The 15218-nt window shown below is 54.3% G+C and overlaps 2 protein-coding genes across 6 annotated transcripts in view; one reads left to right on the forward strand and one right to left on the reverse strand.

Annotated features, from left to right (window-relative positions):
* SCN8A (sodium voltage-gated channel alpha subunit 8) overlaps positions 1 to 9718 on the forward strand; it is a 90438-nt gene extending 80720 nt beyond the window's left edge. For all 5 annotated transcript variants that reach the window (XM_090056026.1, XM_090056021.1, XM_090056024.1 and 2 more), the window contains 2 exons: positions 1037 to 1307; positions 2320 to 9718. In XM_090056026.1, the coding sequence (XP_089912152.1) occupies positions 1037 to 1307; positions 2320 to 3467 (1419 nt within the window). In that variant the 3' untranslated portion in view covers positions 3468 to 9718. The remainder of the gene's footprint in view (positions 1 to 1036; positions 1308 to 2319) is intronic.
* A 264-nt stretch (positions 9719 to 9982) lies between these two features.
* On the reverse strand, positions 9983 to 11234 carry TMDD1 (transmembrane and death domain 1). The gene has a single exon (XM_090054285.1). The coding sequence runs from the start codon at positions 10841 to 10843 to the stop codon at positions 9983 to 9985; it is 861 nt and encodes a 286-aa protein (XP_089910411.1). The 5' UTR covers positions 10844 to 11234.
* Positions 11235 to 15218: the final 3984 nt, after the last annotated feature.

Below are 15218 nucleotides of genomic sequence, written 5' to 3' on the forward strand. Positions count from 1 at the left end.
CTTCTGGCATTACATTGCAAATGTCCGTCCCTTGACAAAAAGGTGCAGATGGAATTGGAGGAAGAATAAAGTACAGCTGCCATTTTTACCCTGTGTGGTTAGTTCACTTCTACAGAGCTGATACAAAGGAAAGGTCTTGAAGCCACATTAGCATTTGACGTAAATCAGTTTCTGGCTAATTTACAAGACTCTAGAAAACGGCCCTTTCTCTTAATCCAGGGTAAGAGCCTTATCTGGTTGAAAGAGCTACAGAACAGATGGGGAATCTGTCTGAGTGGGCAGGGGGCTGCTGCTTGGTACGTAAGGTAGCCACCAGTGGTGCAGGTTCTGGGCATTGGGCAGCAGGGTTGAGCTAGTTCCAGAAGATTGGCACTGGAGACAAAGGTGGTATGATCCCAGTCGGTCCATGCGGGTTCCTGATCCGCTACAGACTTCTAGTGTGGCTTTGGCCAGGTCATTCGGAAGCTTTAATGGCAGACACAGCCCCAAGCTAGCATTGCATGAGCTAGTTCAGGTCCCAGGCACCAGCGGTGCCTTGCTGCCAGCATGGAGTGCAGAACAAGCTGCAGAGCTCATTGAGAAGAAAAGGAAATTGCCATGGCTGCGCTTCTCCCAGCACAAGTTCCCAGAGGAGGTCAGCACTGCCCTGCAGTCAGCATCAGTCCTCTCTAATTGGGGACTAGTGCTGCCCTGCCTCAGACTCTCAGCAAAAGTCATGGATACATTGGGGATGGTTAATCTTTGAGACAAGCATATGCTACTGGCAGGATCAACCAGGCTACTGGCAAGATCAATGCTGGTAACAGATGTTATGTTTTGGGGTATGTTGGTCACCTTCAGAAGGCCAAAATCATCTGGGCTGCTGACAAATGGAAATGTTTTGTAGAAACCGCCTTGAAAGCCTCCCTGGGACTCTGGGCTTGAGAAGGACCAGAAACATCCCATCCATCTTTGTTTTTTTTCAGGTAGCAGGCTCCTCCCTGAACTTTCTGTTTGTTTTCCCACTTCCCTCCATGCCTTCTCTCCCGAAATGCAGAACCGCGTCCAAGGAGCTGTCTTTGACTTCGTCACACAACAAGCGTTTGACATAGTCATCATGATCCTCATTTGTCTCAACATGGTGACCATGATGGTGGAGACAGACACTCAGAGTAAGCAGATGGAAGATATCCTCTCTTGGATCAACCTGGTGTTTGTCATCTTCTTCACCTGTGAGTGCGTGCTGAAGATGTTTGCCTTGCGGCACTATTATTTCACTGTCGGGTGGAATATTTTTGACTTCGTGGTCGTGATTCTGTCCATCGTGGGTAAGTGGAGGAGCTGGCAGAGGCTTTTGTGTTGTGGCGTTTGCTGGGGTGTGTGGGATAAGGCTGTCCTTGCTAGAAATCGATGGTTACAGGATAGCAGGAGATGGACAGTGGCCTCCTAGTTAAAGGGGAGGACCAGACACCAGAACTCCTGAGTTCTATTGCTGACTCTGTGAGAAGAGCATGGTTTGGTAACTAAAGCCAAAGACTGGGAGTCTAGACGCCTGCCTTTCCCTTTCTCTCACTGTGTGATAGTGGGTAAGTCTCTTCTTTGTGATTTGGTTTTCTGTCTGTAAAACAGAAGCATGGTGAATATCACCAGGATACCTGGAGACCTAATTCCATTAATGCTTACTAATTGCTCAGATGGTCTTTGTAGATGCAGGCAGCCTCAGTTGGCATGGGATGCGTAGCATCGGTTTGGTTTGGAATTAAATCTGGAAATGCTAAGTGGAGCTCAGGAGCCCCTTTCCATCCACTGCTTTTCTTTCAAGTGTATAAATTACACAAGGTTTTCCAAGACTGACTAGGCCCAGCTGAGCCCAGGTTTTGGCCTACCTGGGGCAGAGCTTAAAGATTGTCCTGCAGCCAAACCCAGGCCAGATCGGTCTTACAAAATGAATTTTGGAAAGTACTACTGGACAGACAGCAGCAGCTTGGGTAGGAAGCAGAAAGGAGAGCAGCAGATCAGGCAGGGAGCATAAGGTAGGGAACAAAGCAGAGCAGCAGAGTGTGTAGGGGAAGGGGATAAGAACTGCACTCAGGGAGGGTGCAGGGCTAATATGTGACATGCCTGCCAAAAAAGTCATCCCACGCTGCTTTGAAATATCAAGAAGGGCTGGCAAATGCCACCACTCCTTGTGTCAAGGTGGGCACCGGGAAATAGAGGCCTCATTTGGAAATCTGAGCTGGCATTTCTGTATTGGCTCTTTCTGTATTTCCCACCCTGAGCTCTTATACGTTAGGGTTTCCATATGGCTCCATTGTAACACGTCTACCTTCCCTTCTTCAGGAATGTTCCTGGCTGAAATCATTGAGAAGTACTTTGTATCACCCACCCTCTTCCGAGTCATCCGCCTGGCCCGCATTGGCCGCATCCTGCGTCTGATCAAAGGGGCCAAGGGGATCCGCACCTTGCTTTTTGCCTTAATGATGTCCTTGCCTGCCTTGTTCAACATTGGTCTCCTGCTGTTCCTGGTCATGTTCATCTTCTCCATCTTCGGCATGTCAAACTTTGCCTACGTCAAGCATGAGGCCGGCATAGATGACATGTTCAACTTTGAGACCTTTGGCAACAGCATGATCTGCTTGTTCCAGATAACCACTTCGGCTGGGTGGGATGGCCTGCTGCTGCCCATTCTGAACCGACCGCCGGACTGCGACCTGTATAAGGAGCATCCTGGGAGTGGCTTCAAGGGGGACTGTGGAAACCCTTCGGTGGGGATATTTTTCTTTGTCAGCTACATCATCATCTCCTTCCTGATTGTGGTGAACATGTATATTGCAATCATCCTGGAGAATTTCAGTGTAGCTACAGAAGAAAGCGCTGACCCACTGAGTGAGGATGACTTTGAAACCTTCTATGAGATCTGGGAGAAGTTTGACCCCGATGCCACACAGTTCATAGAGTACTGCAAGCTGGCAGACTTTGCAGATGCTTTGGAGCACCCTCTCCGTGTCCCAAAACCCAACACCATTGAACTTATTGCCATGGACTTGCCTATGGTAAGCGGGGACAGGATCCACTGCCTGGACATCTTGTTTGCCTTCACGAAGCGTGTGCTGGGGGACAGCGGGGAGCTGGACATCTTGAGGCAGCAGATGGAGGAAAGGTTTGTGGCATCCAACCCATCCAAAGTGTCTTACGAGCCCATCACAACCACGCTCCGGCGTAAACAGGAAGACGTCTCAGCTGTGGTTATTCAGAGGGCTTACAGGGTTCGTCTAGCCCGACGGGGCTTTATTAGCAGAAAGCCTGCCTCCACAAAGCTGGAAAATGGAGGAGCGAATCGGGAGAAAAAAGAAGGCACCCCCTCTACGGCCTCCCTCCCATCCTATGACAGTGTCACTAAGCCTGAAAAGGAGAAGCAGCAGAGGGCAGAGGAAGGAAGACGAGAACGAGCGAAAAGGCAAAGAGACGTCAGGGAATCCAAGTGTTGAAATGAACAAAAATAATAAAATTGTACAAATAAAAAAAAAAATTGCAAGTGAAAAGATTGTTTACAAACTTCACAACATATATCGATACAGAACAGCCGTGGAGACACTTACCTGAAGATCTTATACCAAACATAGTCTGCTTACTGTGTGACAACGTTGCATCTAAAGCAGTGACCTACCACCTGTTTAAAGGACCCTTATAAACAAATGTTTAAAAACAAAAAGAGAAAAAAATGGATTTTCTATTGTTTGGGCAGGTGGATACTGCATGTTCCACATCAGTCAATGCAACTTAGGACAAACAAGCAAAATTAATAAACAGAAAACAAAAACACACACACACAAAAAAAGAAAACCTGCTGCTAGGAGTCATATATTTTCCAAAGCAGCCAAAAATGGATTTTATTTTCTCATTTTGTTGATTATCAGAGGAAAACCCAGAAGTCACAATGTTAAAGGGTTTGTTCATGCAAAACTAGATTTGCATTCCTGCATTTAGTTAAGCAGCAAAAAATGAAAAAAGCAAAACAAACAAACAAAAAGAAACAAAACGGCACCCATTTAGCCCATGCATTCAGTTGTCATAGTTTATTTGGTATTTATTATCTGCATTCTACTTTCTACATGGGCTTCACTTGGTTTGGGAGATGGGGAAATCAGGTATCTTCAGCCTGGAGACTGCTCAGGCTGATTCCAAAAAAATTGTGCTCGTTCAATGCATAGAAATGATTTGCATGATGGCATGCTGTGACCAGGAATCATGCATGAAGAATCATTAATCCACAAGAAACTCAGTACTCTGTCCACAGCAGTGCGTTAAGCCATAAGTTCAAGGCACTCCACTGACCACCACACACTGTATTTGGAGATTAACCTTAAATAGAATCATGCCCTTCACTGGTATGTACCAATTCTTAACAATCTCTTTCATACACCCGCTGATAGGGAAAAGTGAAATACTGTAAGCAGATGAAGCAATTGTGTGTGTGTATGTTTAACAACCTGTCTTTTCCATACAGCCATCTTCTGCACATTTAAAAAAACAACAACACACAGAACAAAAAAACCTAAATGCTGCTCTGGATCCCATGTGAGGGGAGATGATAGGAAATTCAAGAATGGCTTGTATTACTATGTCACTGTAAAACCAAATCTAGGGCTTAAAAGTACCAACCAATCAATAAGTTCATTTGTACCCTGCAACATTTAGCATTCTTCTTCTTCTTGGTTATTATTATTCAGCCTCCCTACAGCAGCATTGGCACTGTTTTGCGTAGAAGTTAATGTGCTATAGGAAATAGCACGTTGACTGAAGGTGCAATTTAGGAACTTCTATAAAGCAATCGTACAAAGGGACGGGGAGCACAGCTCGCGCAGCTGAGCTGTGGTTCGTGATGTTGGCATTCTCGTGTCCTGCGGGCAGGTGGGCTGAGGTGCAGGCAGGTTGCTGAAACTCTTCTTTCGTTCTTCCATCGATTACTGCTTTTTGCAGCTTGCACTTTTGACGGTTTTCCTTGCTTCCGTGGCCACAAGGTTTTTAACACAAAGCAACACGTTACAGTTGACAGTCAACTAGCAACGTGACATGGGGCGCAGTGCTGGGAGTCAGGTGTCAGACGTCCCGTGCCTTCGCCTTCTTCCATTTCATACGTTGTCATACAGTAGTAATGTCAAGGTCCTGCGGGTTGGGTAGGGATTAGAGCTACCTCTTGACTAGTCTGAACTCTGCAGGGGTAAGTCTGTGTGGGAATGTCACAGGAAAAGCTCAAAACTTGGTGTTTCTTAATGATCCAAGACCCTCAAACGTCCCCAAATACCCTGTTTCAGTGTGTCCTCCTCGGTCAGTAAACCAGCTGTCAAGTATCACCCGGGTGATATTTCTTCGGGGCAAGCACGTGGAATAGATCTTACCAAGGGGGTAAGGTAACGATGCACCAGAAAGGACAGTTTCATCTGCAGCTTAAATAGGGAAGACAGTCGTCTCGGTTACAGTGCCGCTGGGCAGAGGGGGAGGGAGTGGTGGTGGTAGCGTGCATTGAATTGGTAGGGTATAATGAAGGAAGTAGGATGTTTGAATGTGGACCAAATAAAGGGGATCCATGGAAGTGGAAAAGCTGAGACAGCAGAACGGGTAAATGGCAGGAAGTTCAGTTTGTCTAATCTCACAACCCAGAGAAGTGTCACATAAAAAAACCCCAAGCCATTGGAGAGACATCTGTGTCAAGTTGGACTTTCTAAATGCAGTCTAGCCATGCCGATGTCAGTGGAGGAGCTCTACTGTACCTGATAACAGCGAAGAACCATTTCTCTCCTGTTAGATCCTACTCCAGTTACTCCTAGGATATGATGTATAATAAAGATGAAAACTACATACATATGTACAGGCTACATTGTAAACAGCACAAAAATAGCTGAAAAGTGTGGTTGAACTTTTTAAGAGAATATTATAAATACTGTAATATATCACTTTATTTTATCAGCATGCCTTTTTGTAAATACAAAGAATTACAAAAATTAAATAGAATGGCTTCTGGCTTATGCCATTGTCCATGTTTATTTTTATTTTTTAAATATTTTTCCTTTTTTCCTTAGATTTTAGATGTTGTCAGCCAATGTACATCCCACAAAAACAAAACGGACCCCACCCCCAAACAGACAAAGCTTTATTGCAAATTATCTTTACAACGACAAAAATAGATCTATTTTTGGTTTCCAGTGTGCAATAAGTTCTGACCACTTCTATGCAAGATTTGGCTAAATCATAATTGTTCTGAAGCTGGGCTACTGGTCCATATGTGAAGCTTGGTGCATCTAATGCTCACGCTGGCACTTCCATCCTGCCACTAGAATAATTGGAAGTTAACCTTCCCTACAAGCTAGAGATGTTTTTAAATATTGGATCTTTAATACAAACAGAGGCCAGTGGTATCACTCAACAATCAGGCTTGCTGAAAAGAGATGAAGGAATGGTTTTCCCAACTGTTGACTGGCAGAGGAGTCGGCTCTCCTGCTCAAGGGAAAGTTTCACAGTTTCTTTGTTTCTGTTTTTTGTCATTTCCGTTCTGTGGCAGATACGTCCCTCAGGCAGAGGTCACCGGTGCTGAGAAAATGGGTCTGCATTTTTGTTCATCTTCACCGGGTGAAGATGAGGAAAGGAAGGAAGGAAGCTTTGGTTCAAAATAAGACTTGAGTTTTATATGCAGTCACGGAATAGAAATACACGCACGATAGCCATTATTATGTTTTGTAGCAATGGCCTCAGTTCAGATATGTGGTTCGATGTGGAAAAAAACGATGGTGGGTTCAGGGTTGTGAGAACAAATTAAGTGTGCCGTTGCCAAGTTAAAGCGCATTGCCAAAAGGTTTCGTCTGGAATAAGTGCCTCCCCGCCCCCCCCAACGTGCTATAAAACCTTCTCTCCTTACTTTATTACCTTGCTTCTAGAAGAGCAGAGAGGGGGAAGGGATAAAAGCATGCCAGGCCAAGCGGCTTTGCTCGCGTTTCCTGTTCACGGTTTTTTATTAAAGACAGATGCTGATGAGAACAAACCTAAATAAATAAACCCAGGAACTGACACAGCAAAGGCAACACCCAAGTGTTTTCTGTTGGTTTTATTTTTTCTTTTGAATGATTCGGTTTTTACTCCGCGACAAATGTTCAAGCTCTGAAAGGGCAGCGGTGAAGATGAGCAGACTAGAGATGGCATGGTGGCTCCTAACCATTTTCCCCAGACATGGGTAAACTGTTCACTGCTATGCACCAAAAGGAAATAAAATAAAAGTCGCCCTTTCTGCTGCACCAGGGGAGGTGGCCTTGGTGCTCCAGTTACTTGCCTGATTGGTGGTTTTCCTTTACCCCCCTCCCAAATCCTTGCTTCCGTGGTTTTGATTTCTGGTTGTTTGTTCAAAGTACGGATCATGGAGACCAGTCAGACTGGGCCAGGGGAGGATGCAGGGGAAGGGTTTGGCAGTGGTTTTGGTTTTGATGTGATGCGTTTAAGAGGCTTGTGGCGCTTTGCTGGTATCTAGCAGACGGGTCGCTACAGCTCTGGAACCACGGCGTGGCACGCCCCTGCGAAGGCTGCTGCTGCGGTTGCAGTGCTGCTCCCTGAGGGCGGTTTGGTGGCCTTCGTGAGGCCAAGTGGTAGGACTTGGGAAAGGCCTAGAGAGGCAGCGCAGAAACCGCCATCAGCATGGGTCCCGCTGGTTGGCACGCTCGGCTGAGCCCTACAGTGGAGAGCCAGGCAGCCTGGACTTCTCTCCTGCGTGGACATGGGTAGGGGCCCATGTGGCGGCCAACCCTGCCGTGTTGCAGGGGACTTCAGGCTGCACTGCCCGCCACCCAGCCCCTCTGTCTGCACTGGAGACTATCCTGAGCCAGCTCTTCTGGCCCTCTGTCCTTGGGGTGCAACGTTCCCCCTGCTGCAGGGCCCAGACTAAGGTGGCTTTTGCACGGGTGGTTCGAGAGGAGCAGCTAGCACTGCACTAGCTGTGCCAGGGACAAGGTGCCTTCTGTGGTCTTTTGCCATCCCATTCTTTTTCTGCCTTGGGCATGGGTCGTGTGGGGCCTGTGCTGCTGTAACACAGACTTGGGCAGCTGGGACTGCAGCAGCCGTGGGGCCGGAACGGGCAAGCTCCCGGCTCGGCCGAGTACTGGAGAGCCTCTCTGCATTGGAGCTGGGGCAGGGCCTGTAGGGCCCAGCTGGCTCTTCCAGACTGTTGGTAAAGGCAGTGGTAGGCACACACGTCTCGCCACCAGCCCAGGGCTCAGAGCAGCTTGTTACACTTCATTTTTGCTTTCCTGGAAGGGTTGGGTGGTGCGTCAGGGTCGCACTAGCTGTGCCCGGCAGCCTGTGTCGAGTCCAAGCGTTTGCAAGGCCCATGACCGAGAGGTTCTCTTAAGGTTGTTTTTCCAAGTAGTGATTTTGCCCGAACAGCAAAAATTAGTACCCAGAAAAGCCGCCTTTCTTGGCGTTCGTTGGTCTCTGCTCGGAGCCTGGCGCATGGCAGGCACTGCCAGCCACGAGCGCAAGAACAACGTGGTGGGACGGGCAGGCCCTGGCGGCATGGCTCCGCCTTGGGCCATCGCTCTGTCACTCTCGGAGCAGAATGTTTTCAAAGAAGTTAAAGGCAAGAGCAAAATATTTCCTCTTTCCCCTTTGCAAGTTTGCTGCGTGTTGTGGTTTTATAGAGCGCGGTGTGAATGTGCGTGCGCATGGGACGTGTCTTCTGAGCGGGTGAGCTGAGGAGTGCTGTCCAGGGGCTAGAGCGGGAGCTCGGGAATCGGGGCTCGTGGGTTCTTCTTCCAGCTCTACTGTGGACGTGTTGCGTGACCTTGGGCAAGTCACTTTACCCTCTCTGTGCCTCAGTTCTGCCCATCTGTAAAATGGGTGTCTAATTACCTACCTCACAGGGGTGTTGTGAGGCTTAATTAGTTAATGTTTGTGAAGTGCTTTGAGGTTCACAGCTGAAAGTGCTTTCCAGTGCACAGTGGAATCATGGACTAAGTGGAGGGGAAAACGTGATGGTACCATAAATGCTGCTAACTGAGAGTCATTTTTGAACTGCACTGCTCCAGTCGACCCAGCTTCTCCACAGCCATCGGGGCAAAGCTTTTCCTTTCTCTCCACATCGCTCGCGTGGCTCGTTCTGGATTCTGTCTTGGTTTTCTCCATGCTGTATTTGCCTCCCCCCCCTCCCCCCCCCGGCACCTCCTAGGTTTTGCTTCCTGTTCTGTTTTTCCATGAAGGAAAGAGCAAGGAAATAATTGGATTTGGGGGGGGGGGGCAAAAGAATGTAAACACACAAGTGGGCTGGAAGTTCGATGTCTGAACTTTGATTTCCTTTGTACTGTACATCTTTTTACTTTGGGATTTGCAATAAAAGGTTCGTCCATCTTGTTTTACCTCTTCTCTCCGGTGGGGCTGTCTTTGTTGGCTTTGTAACCCCCCGAGCCCTTGCCCCCACCCCAAGTCCCTGGGCAATGCCACTCCATTATGGGGGGGGTAGGGGGGCAGGGTTGGTGCCCTGGTAAAGCTATGCCATCGGGGATGGGAAAGCAGTCCCAGGGCAATGGCGCTTCATAAAGGGGGGGCGGCTGATCCCCACTCAATACTGCTCCGTTACGGGGGGGCAGGGTCGGTGCCTGGGCAGTGCTGTGCCTTGAGGGGCCGGCGGGGGTGGGGAACCCAGCAAATGTCCATGGACACGGCTGCATCAGCAGCCCAACATGGGTCTGCACCCCATGCCCTTCCCCCCCAGCTTTGCCCTCCCACTGCCTGCCAATGCCTTCCCCAGCACCCCCACACCCCTCCTGCCAGCACCCCCCTCCACTCCCTGGCAGCCCCCCCAGCCCCCTCTTCCAACCCCCCTTCCAACACTGCAGCTTCCAGCTCCTTCATCTCCATTCGCCCAGAAATGCTCTTGGCACAGGTGGAGGGGGGCCCTGGGCGCGAGCCCCCGTCGGGCACACCCTGCGTGAGCCAAGCCGGCCCGTGGCCAGTGGGGCAGGGCGTGCTAGGGCTCTCCATCCAGGCTGGCGTCGTCGGAGGCCTCCTCCTCCAAGTCGTGGCTGACAAGCCAGGGGTAACCGTGGCTGTCCACACCCCACCGGGCGTGAGCCAGGGGTGGCAGCAGGGAGCCGTGGCTGTGAGGGGGGTGCCCCGAGGTGTCAGGGCTCAGGGCCCAGAGGCAGGAGTACAGGGCCGCAGCCACCAGCAGGATGGAGGCGAGGAGCCCGCCCGCGAAGCCGGTGGCCATGGGGCCGACCCAGCTGAAGAGGCTCCTGTTGTAAGGGGGCTGTGGTCGCCTCTCAATGACCAGCTCGAGGTCACCCCAGTCCCCGCGCGCCAGCCTGGTGCCACGGGCTCGCCGCGCCTGCCCACGCTGGTGCGTCTCGCCATACTTCTCGTCGTCCTCCAGCAGCAGGGAGGAGGTGAGGTGTGCCACCCGCTCGTGGTACTCGTCCACGTTCCGCTTCAGCTCCAGGTTTTTGTCCTGGTTCAGGTTCTTGCCCAGCTCGTAGGAGACATCGGGGCGCCCGATGCGGCGGAGGGCACGGGCCAGCCGGTCCCAGTACAGCGCGTTGCCGTCGGTCCTGAGCCACTGGGTCAGGATGTCCCGACACTGCTCCGTGCGGGCGATGGCGCGCCGGGGGCGGGCGTGGATGGGGTTGTTCTCCTCGGAGAGGCGGGCCAGCTCCTTGTCCACGTCCTCCTCGGGGCTGGTGATGTCCACGTAGAACTCGTGGCACTCCTCAGGGGACAGGAGCTCCGCGATGCGGCCCATCGTGTGGGGCCCGATGTCATCGGCTGCGGTGTCATCGCACGCAGAGCCAGTGACCAGCAAGAGGAGCCCGATTCCTGCAGCTGTGAACATCCTGGGAAGGCGAGGACCAGAGCCCTGGGCCGGGGACGAGCAATGCAGTGTGAGACGCTCTGAGTGCCGCCGTGTCGCAGCGTGCGCACCAAGGGGGGGGCACCCAAAGGGGTGAACGGACAGCCTGCCTGCAGCGTGGGGCACAACCCCTGAGCTTACCCCTTTGCTCAGGGCCTCCAGATTGATGCTGGGGCGGGGGAAGCGGAGAAACCCCCGTGGGTGAGACGTACCGCAGCGCTCTCCGCCCGGGCTGCAGCGCAGAATGGAACCCCGCGTGCAAGGTGTGACATCACAGGTGGAAAGCCTGACATCACAGGCGTGGATGTCCCAGCTTCCCCACGGCTGGGAGAAAGCGGGGAGGGACGGCTAGCAAACCTGGGACCACCCCCCCAGGCAGGGGCCCTGCTGCCCCACGCTCACCCCTGCAAGGGTTGGCATCAGTGCTGGTGGGATTTATGGAGCGTCTGCAGCCACCCCTGGGCTCCGGCCAAGCTCTGGGCAGAGCTGTCGGATGCTGAGAGGCTAGGTGGCATGAGGAGCCAGCGGTGCAGGGCCCAGGCCTCCTTGGGCAGCTCAGCTCCAGGCCCGGCTGGCACCGTTACCTGGCTGCAGGACCGAGCTGTGGGGTTGCGCTCCCCACTCCTCCTGCACGGCCCGTGCGGTTGGTTTCCTGCCTTGCAGGTGGCACCTGTCGCTGCTGAGGCCCTGGCCATGCCCATGCAATGGGCTGCCAGGCTGGGCTTCACCCCCCACCCCAAGGCTGGGACGTGGGGGATGCTCCCGACTCGGCAAGGGGTGGACGTGGTGCATCTCCCAGGGGTCCTGCTTCCCGCCTCCGCTATCAGCACTAGGCTGCGTGCCCTCCCCCGCACGCAGCCTTTGTCTGGTCTGTGGCAGGCTCTGAGAGCGGCTGTCGGGGGCATTGGGGAGGAGGATCCGTGGCACGGAGCGGTGCAGCCCAAGGCCACGAGGGGGCAATGCAGCCCCAGAAATGCCACGGCCCCGAGCAAAGTTGGGCCTGGGCAGTAGCCTGGCCAGGCCATAGCCAGCCCCATGCGGGCACCGGCTCTGCCCCGGGAAGCTGCTGGACCAGCTAGACCCCCGCTCCGTTATGGACAATGGCAAGCAAACAGCTTTGGCCTTGGCTTCCCCAAGGGACTTTACTAGCTTGGCTGCCTGGCTGGGAAGGTGTTTCTCTCCCAAACCTGCCCTTGCTGAAGGCATCCTCATAGCTCATCCTCCAAAGCATCCTCCCCGTCGGCACCAGAGCTCAGCAGCCCCCGCTGGAGCCAGGCACCCAGGGCGTAGCGGTGGGCACCAGCCAGGCATCGGGCCCAAGTCCAAAGAGCACGAGTCCGGAGCAGCAGCCCCGAGACAGCCCCCAGAGGAACCCACGAGCCCCTGGCCCCAGGGCCCCGTTATGCAAAGTCTTGTGGCAAATGAGTATCTTCTTAACGACACGATCTCGGCAGCCCCAGCTGGTGCCACCCTGGGCTTGCCCTCCACTGCTCCCAGCACGGCCGTGCCAGCGTCTCTTCCCCTACGTCTTGTCCTCCCGGAGCTGCGGGGGCTGTGGCTGCTCTGCGGCCTGGTGAGAGGCCTCCATCTTCCTCCCAAGGCGCTTGTCCTGGCGACAGCGTTTCGCCAGCTCCCGGGAGACGTCAGGGCACCGGGCTTGATGGAGGGCCTGGGAGCCACAGTCCCAGCACCCCACATCTGTGTCCCTGGCCTGGACTGTGCTGCAGGGGGCTTGCGAGTGGCAGGCGCAGCCATGCCCGGGCACCCTCACTGCCACCTCAGGGCCAGAGACGCGGGTGCACGACGTGCGATGCCCGTGGGGACAGCAGATATCCCGCGTGGCAGGTCCTGCAGGATTCGGGGACACCAGCCGCCGGAGTCCTGCAGGAGCTGCGCGTCACCCCCAAGAGCAGGGCCGTTCCCCTGGTTGGCACATCGCAGAGACGGGGGCCAGAAGCCCAGCTACAGACGAAAACCCTGGAGCCGACCAGGCCCCGAGCCGGCTGCAATGCACCACGCACAGTCCTGCAGCCACGCCGTGGCCCTGTGATGTAGTGGGGTGCTCACAACAGGATCGCAGCTGCATGGCTCGACTGGCATCTGTCCCCAGGCCTGGGACCTCTCCAGGCACCATCCACGCAAACCAGCGCGTGCTGATTTTTCCACTAAGGATTCTCTCGATATTTCCTATCTGCTAAGGAAGCCCCTGCCTCGCTGTGCATCCCGGCTTCAGGCCAGTGCCCCTCGCACTCAGGCTGCAGTCCTCTCTGCTGGAGACCAACGTGTCTGTGCCCCTGCTCTGCTCCGCGACATGCACGTCAAACTCGTTCCCCAGGCAGGTCGAATCCAGGCCTGGGGACCAGGTGTTCAAGGCCTCGGCATCCACGCACAAAGCCACGAGGCCAACAGATCCCCTCCTGCTACTGCTCTGAGCTCCCCGGGCAGGCGTGAGTGCTAGGCGCCAGGTCCTGGCCAGGGCTTTAGTCCTGCAGCACTTCGTAGCCATGAAGGAAGGTGCTGGTGTCAGGTCAGACCACAGCTCCCGGCATCGGCACCCGCGTCTCACAATTGCTACTGTGCTTTTACACGAATGCACACCAGGGCCCTGTGCTGAACGGTGCTTCGGTGCTGGGCGTGCCTGTTGCAGAGCGAGGCCACGAGATGGCCTCTTCCACGCAACGTGCCGCGTCTCAGGCTCGGCCTTTTGTTTACCGGCAGCTTCAAACTCAGCAGCAAGAAATGCTGATACTCCTGTTCCCAGCGCAGCTGCCCCTTGCTCCGAGAGGCCAAGCCTGGCGCAGGATGCGGGGGGACGGCCCTGCTCAGCCCCGGGGCACGTGGACAGAGCAGAGCACGAGCCTGAAAGCCCGAGCAGGTCCCCGCGGCAGGCTGGGCCCGGGCAGCGGGACACCAGGGAGGCACGTGCCATGGTGGGGGCAGCACCGGGAGGGGTTGCACACACCTTTCCTGACATCCAGGCGGCTTGAAGGGCAGTGCTGGCTCGTGCAGTGTGGCAGCACGTCCCTGGGGTTAGAGCCTTAGCAGCTCAGCAGCGCTCAGGATCAGGCCTGTGGCGGGGTGGGAAGAGCTGGTTGCCGCGTCCCTGCTGTCTGACGCACAAGGATGCCCTGTGCATGTGGCCAGGACACACTTTCCTGCATGCGGGATTGGCTCCAGCAGGAAAACCGGCTTTCGCTACTGCCTGGCTCTGCAACAAAAACAAACAGGCCAGGCTGAGGTTGAGCAGAGAGACCCTTTAAATCCAACACTGGCTCCCGGCCCTTCGCTCTGGACAGACAGGGCAGGCGGAAGGGAGCGACTGTATGGCTCCGGCCCCAGAGGGGGAGGGCGCGGCGCTAGACCAGGGCTGCAGCTGCACTGGGCTCTCGTGAAACCAGGTCCCGCTCAATGCAGGTGGGAATGGCTGCTCCAGGACCCATTTGCATGGGAGCAGGAAAGTGCTTTGAGCTCACCAAACCACTCTTGCCAACCTTTTCAAGAAGAAAAATGAGCTTCAGGTGCATCCCGTTGCCTGTTGCTGCAGCCGTGCTCGCCAGGCCTTGCTTGGGGCAGGCAGCGCCGTAGCACCCCAGGGCCGCCCCCTGCACACGTCAACCCGCCCGTCTCTGCCCTGGCCTAACCCAGCGCGCCTGTCTGTATTCAGCGGCTGGGAATAAGGACCCCTTTATACAGGATGAAGATGCGGGACCGAGCAACTCGCCCGCTCTGAGCACCGTATGGGCTCTGCGCCGGGTCACACGGCAGAGATGCGCCAGCCCCCAGGACGCGGGATGTTGGCCCGCTGCTGCTGACGGGCTTAGTCCTCGGCTTCAAGGGGTCTGTACGGGGCACAAAAGGGCCTGAATCAACCCCTGCTGCTCCCCCCGGGGGGCCCCTGCAGCCCCTGTCCCTTGCTCAAGTGCCCCATTTTGAGGGTGGGGCGGAGGGGTGAGCTGCCGGCGTGCGGGGCGACAGGTGCAGGCTCCTGCTTGCAGCGAACGAGGCGCAGGAGGAGTTTTGCAGCGGCGCAGCCACTCTGCTTGCCCTGCCAGGGTCCCGAGGTGCCAAGGCCTGACTCTCATTAGTGTAATATCCCCATTAATGTGGCTGTCAAAGGACAACATCCGTTCCAAGTCTGTTAATGCTAATTTGATGGGAAACCAATAAAGTTTCCAGAGCCTTCCCCCCCACCCCGGTTGCCTTCTCAGGTCCCATTATGGAATTTTAACGGGCATCGTAAATACGGGCAGCGCTGCTACGAACCGGGCTGCCTTGCAGACCTAACACGGGGCCCCTTCAGCCCGTGCCGTTTCCAGCGGGAAAGCAGGAAGGGATATGCCGTGGCGCTTGCGTGGCA

The sequence above is a fragment of the Crocodylus siamensis genome, chromosome 6 (genome assembly GCF_052110815.1).
Source record: "Crocodylus siamensis isolate JL-2025a chromosome 6, ASM5211081v1, whole genome shotgun sequence".
Classification (NCBI taxonomy): domain Eukaryota; kingdom Metazoa; phylum Chordata; order Crocodylia; family Crocodylidae; genus Crocodylus; species Crocodylus siamensis.

Bases quoted from the DNA above. Each gene is read 5' to 3' on its own strand.
- TMDD1 (XM_090054285.1), bottom strand. From the start codon at position 10,843: ATGTTCACAGCTGCAGGAATCGGGCTCCTCTTGCTGGTCACTGGCTCT.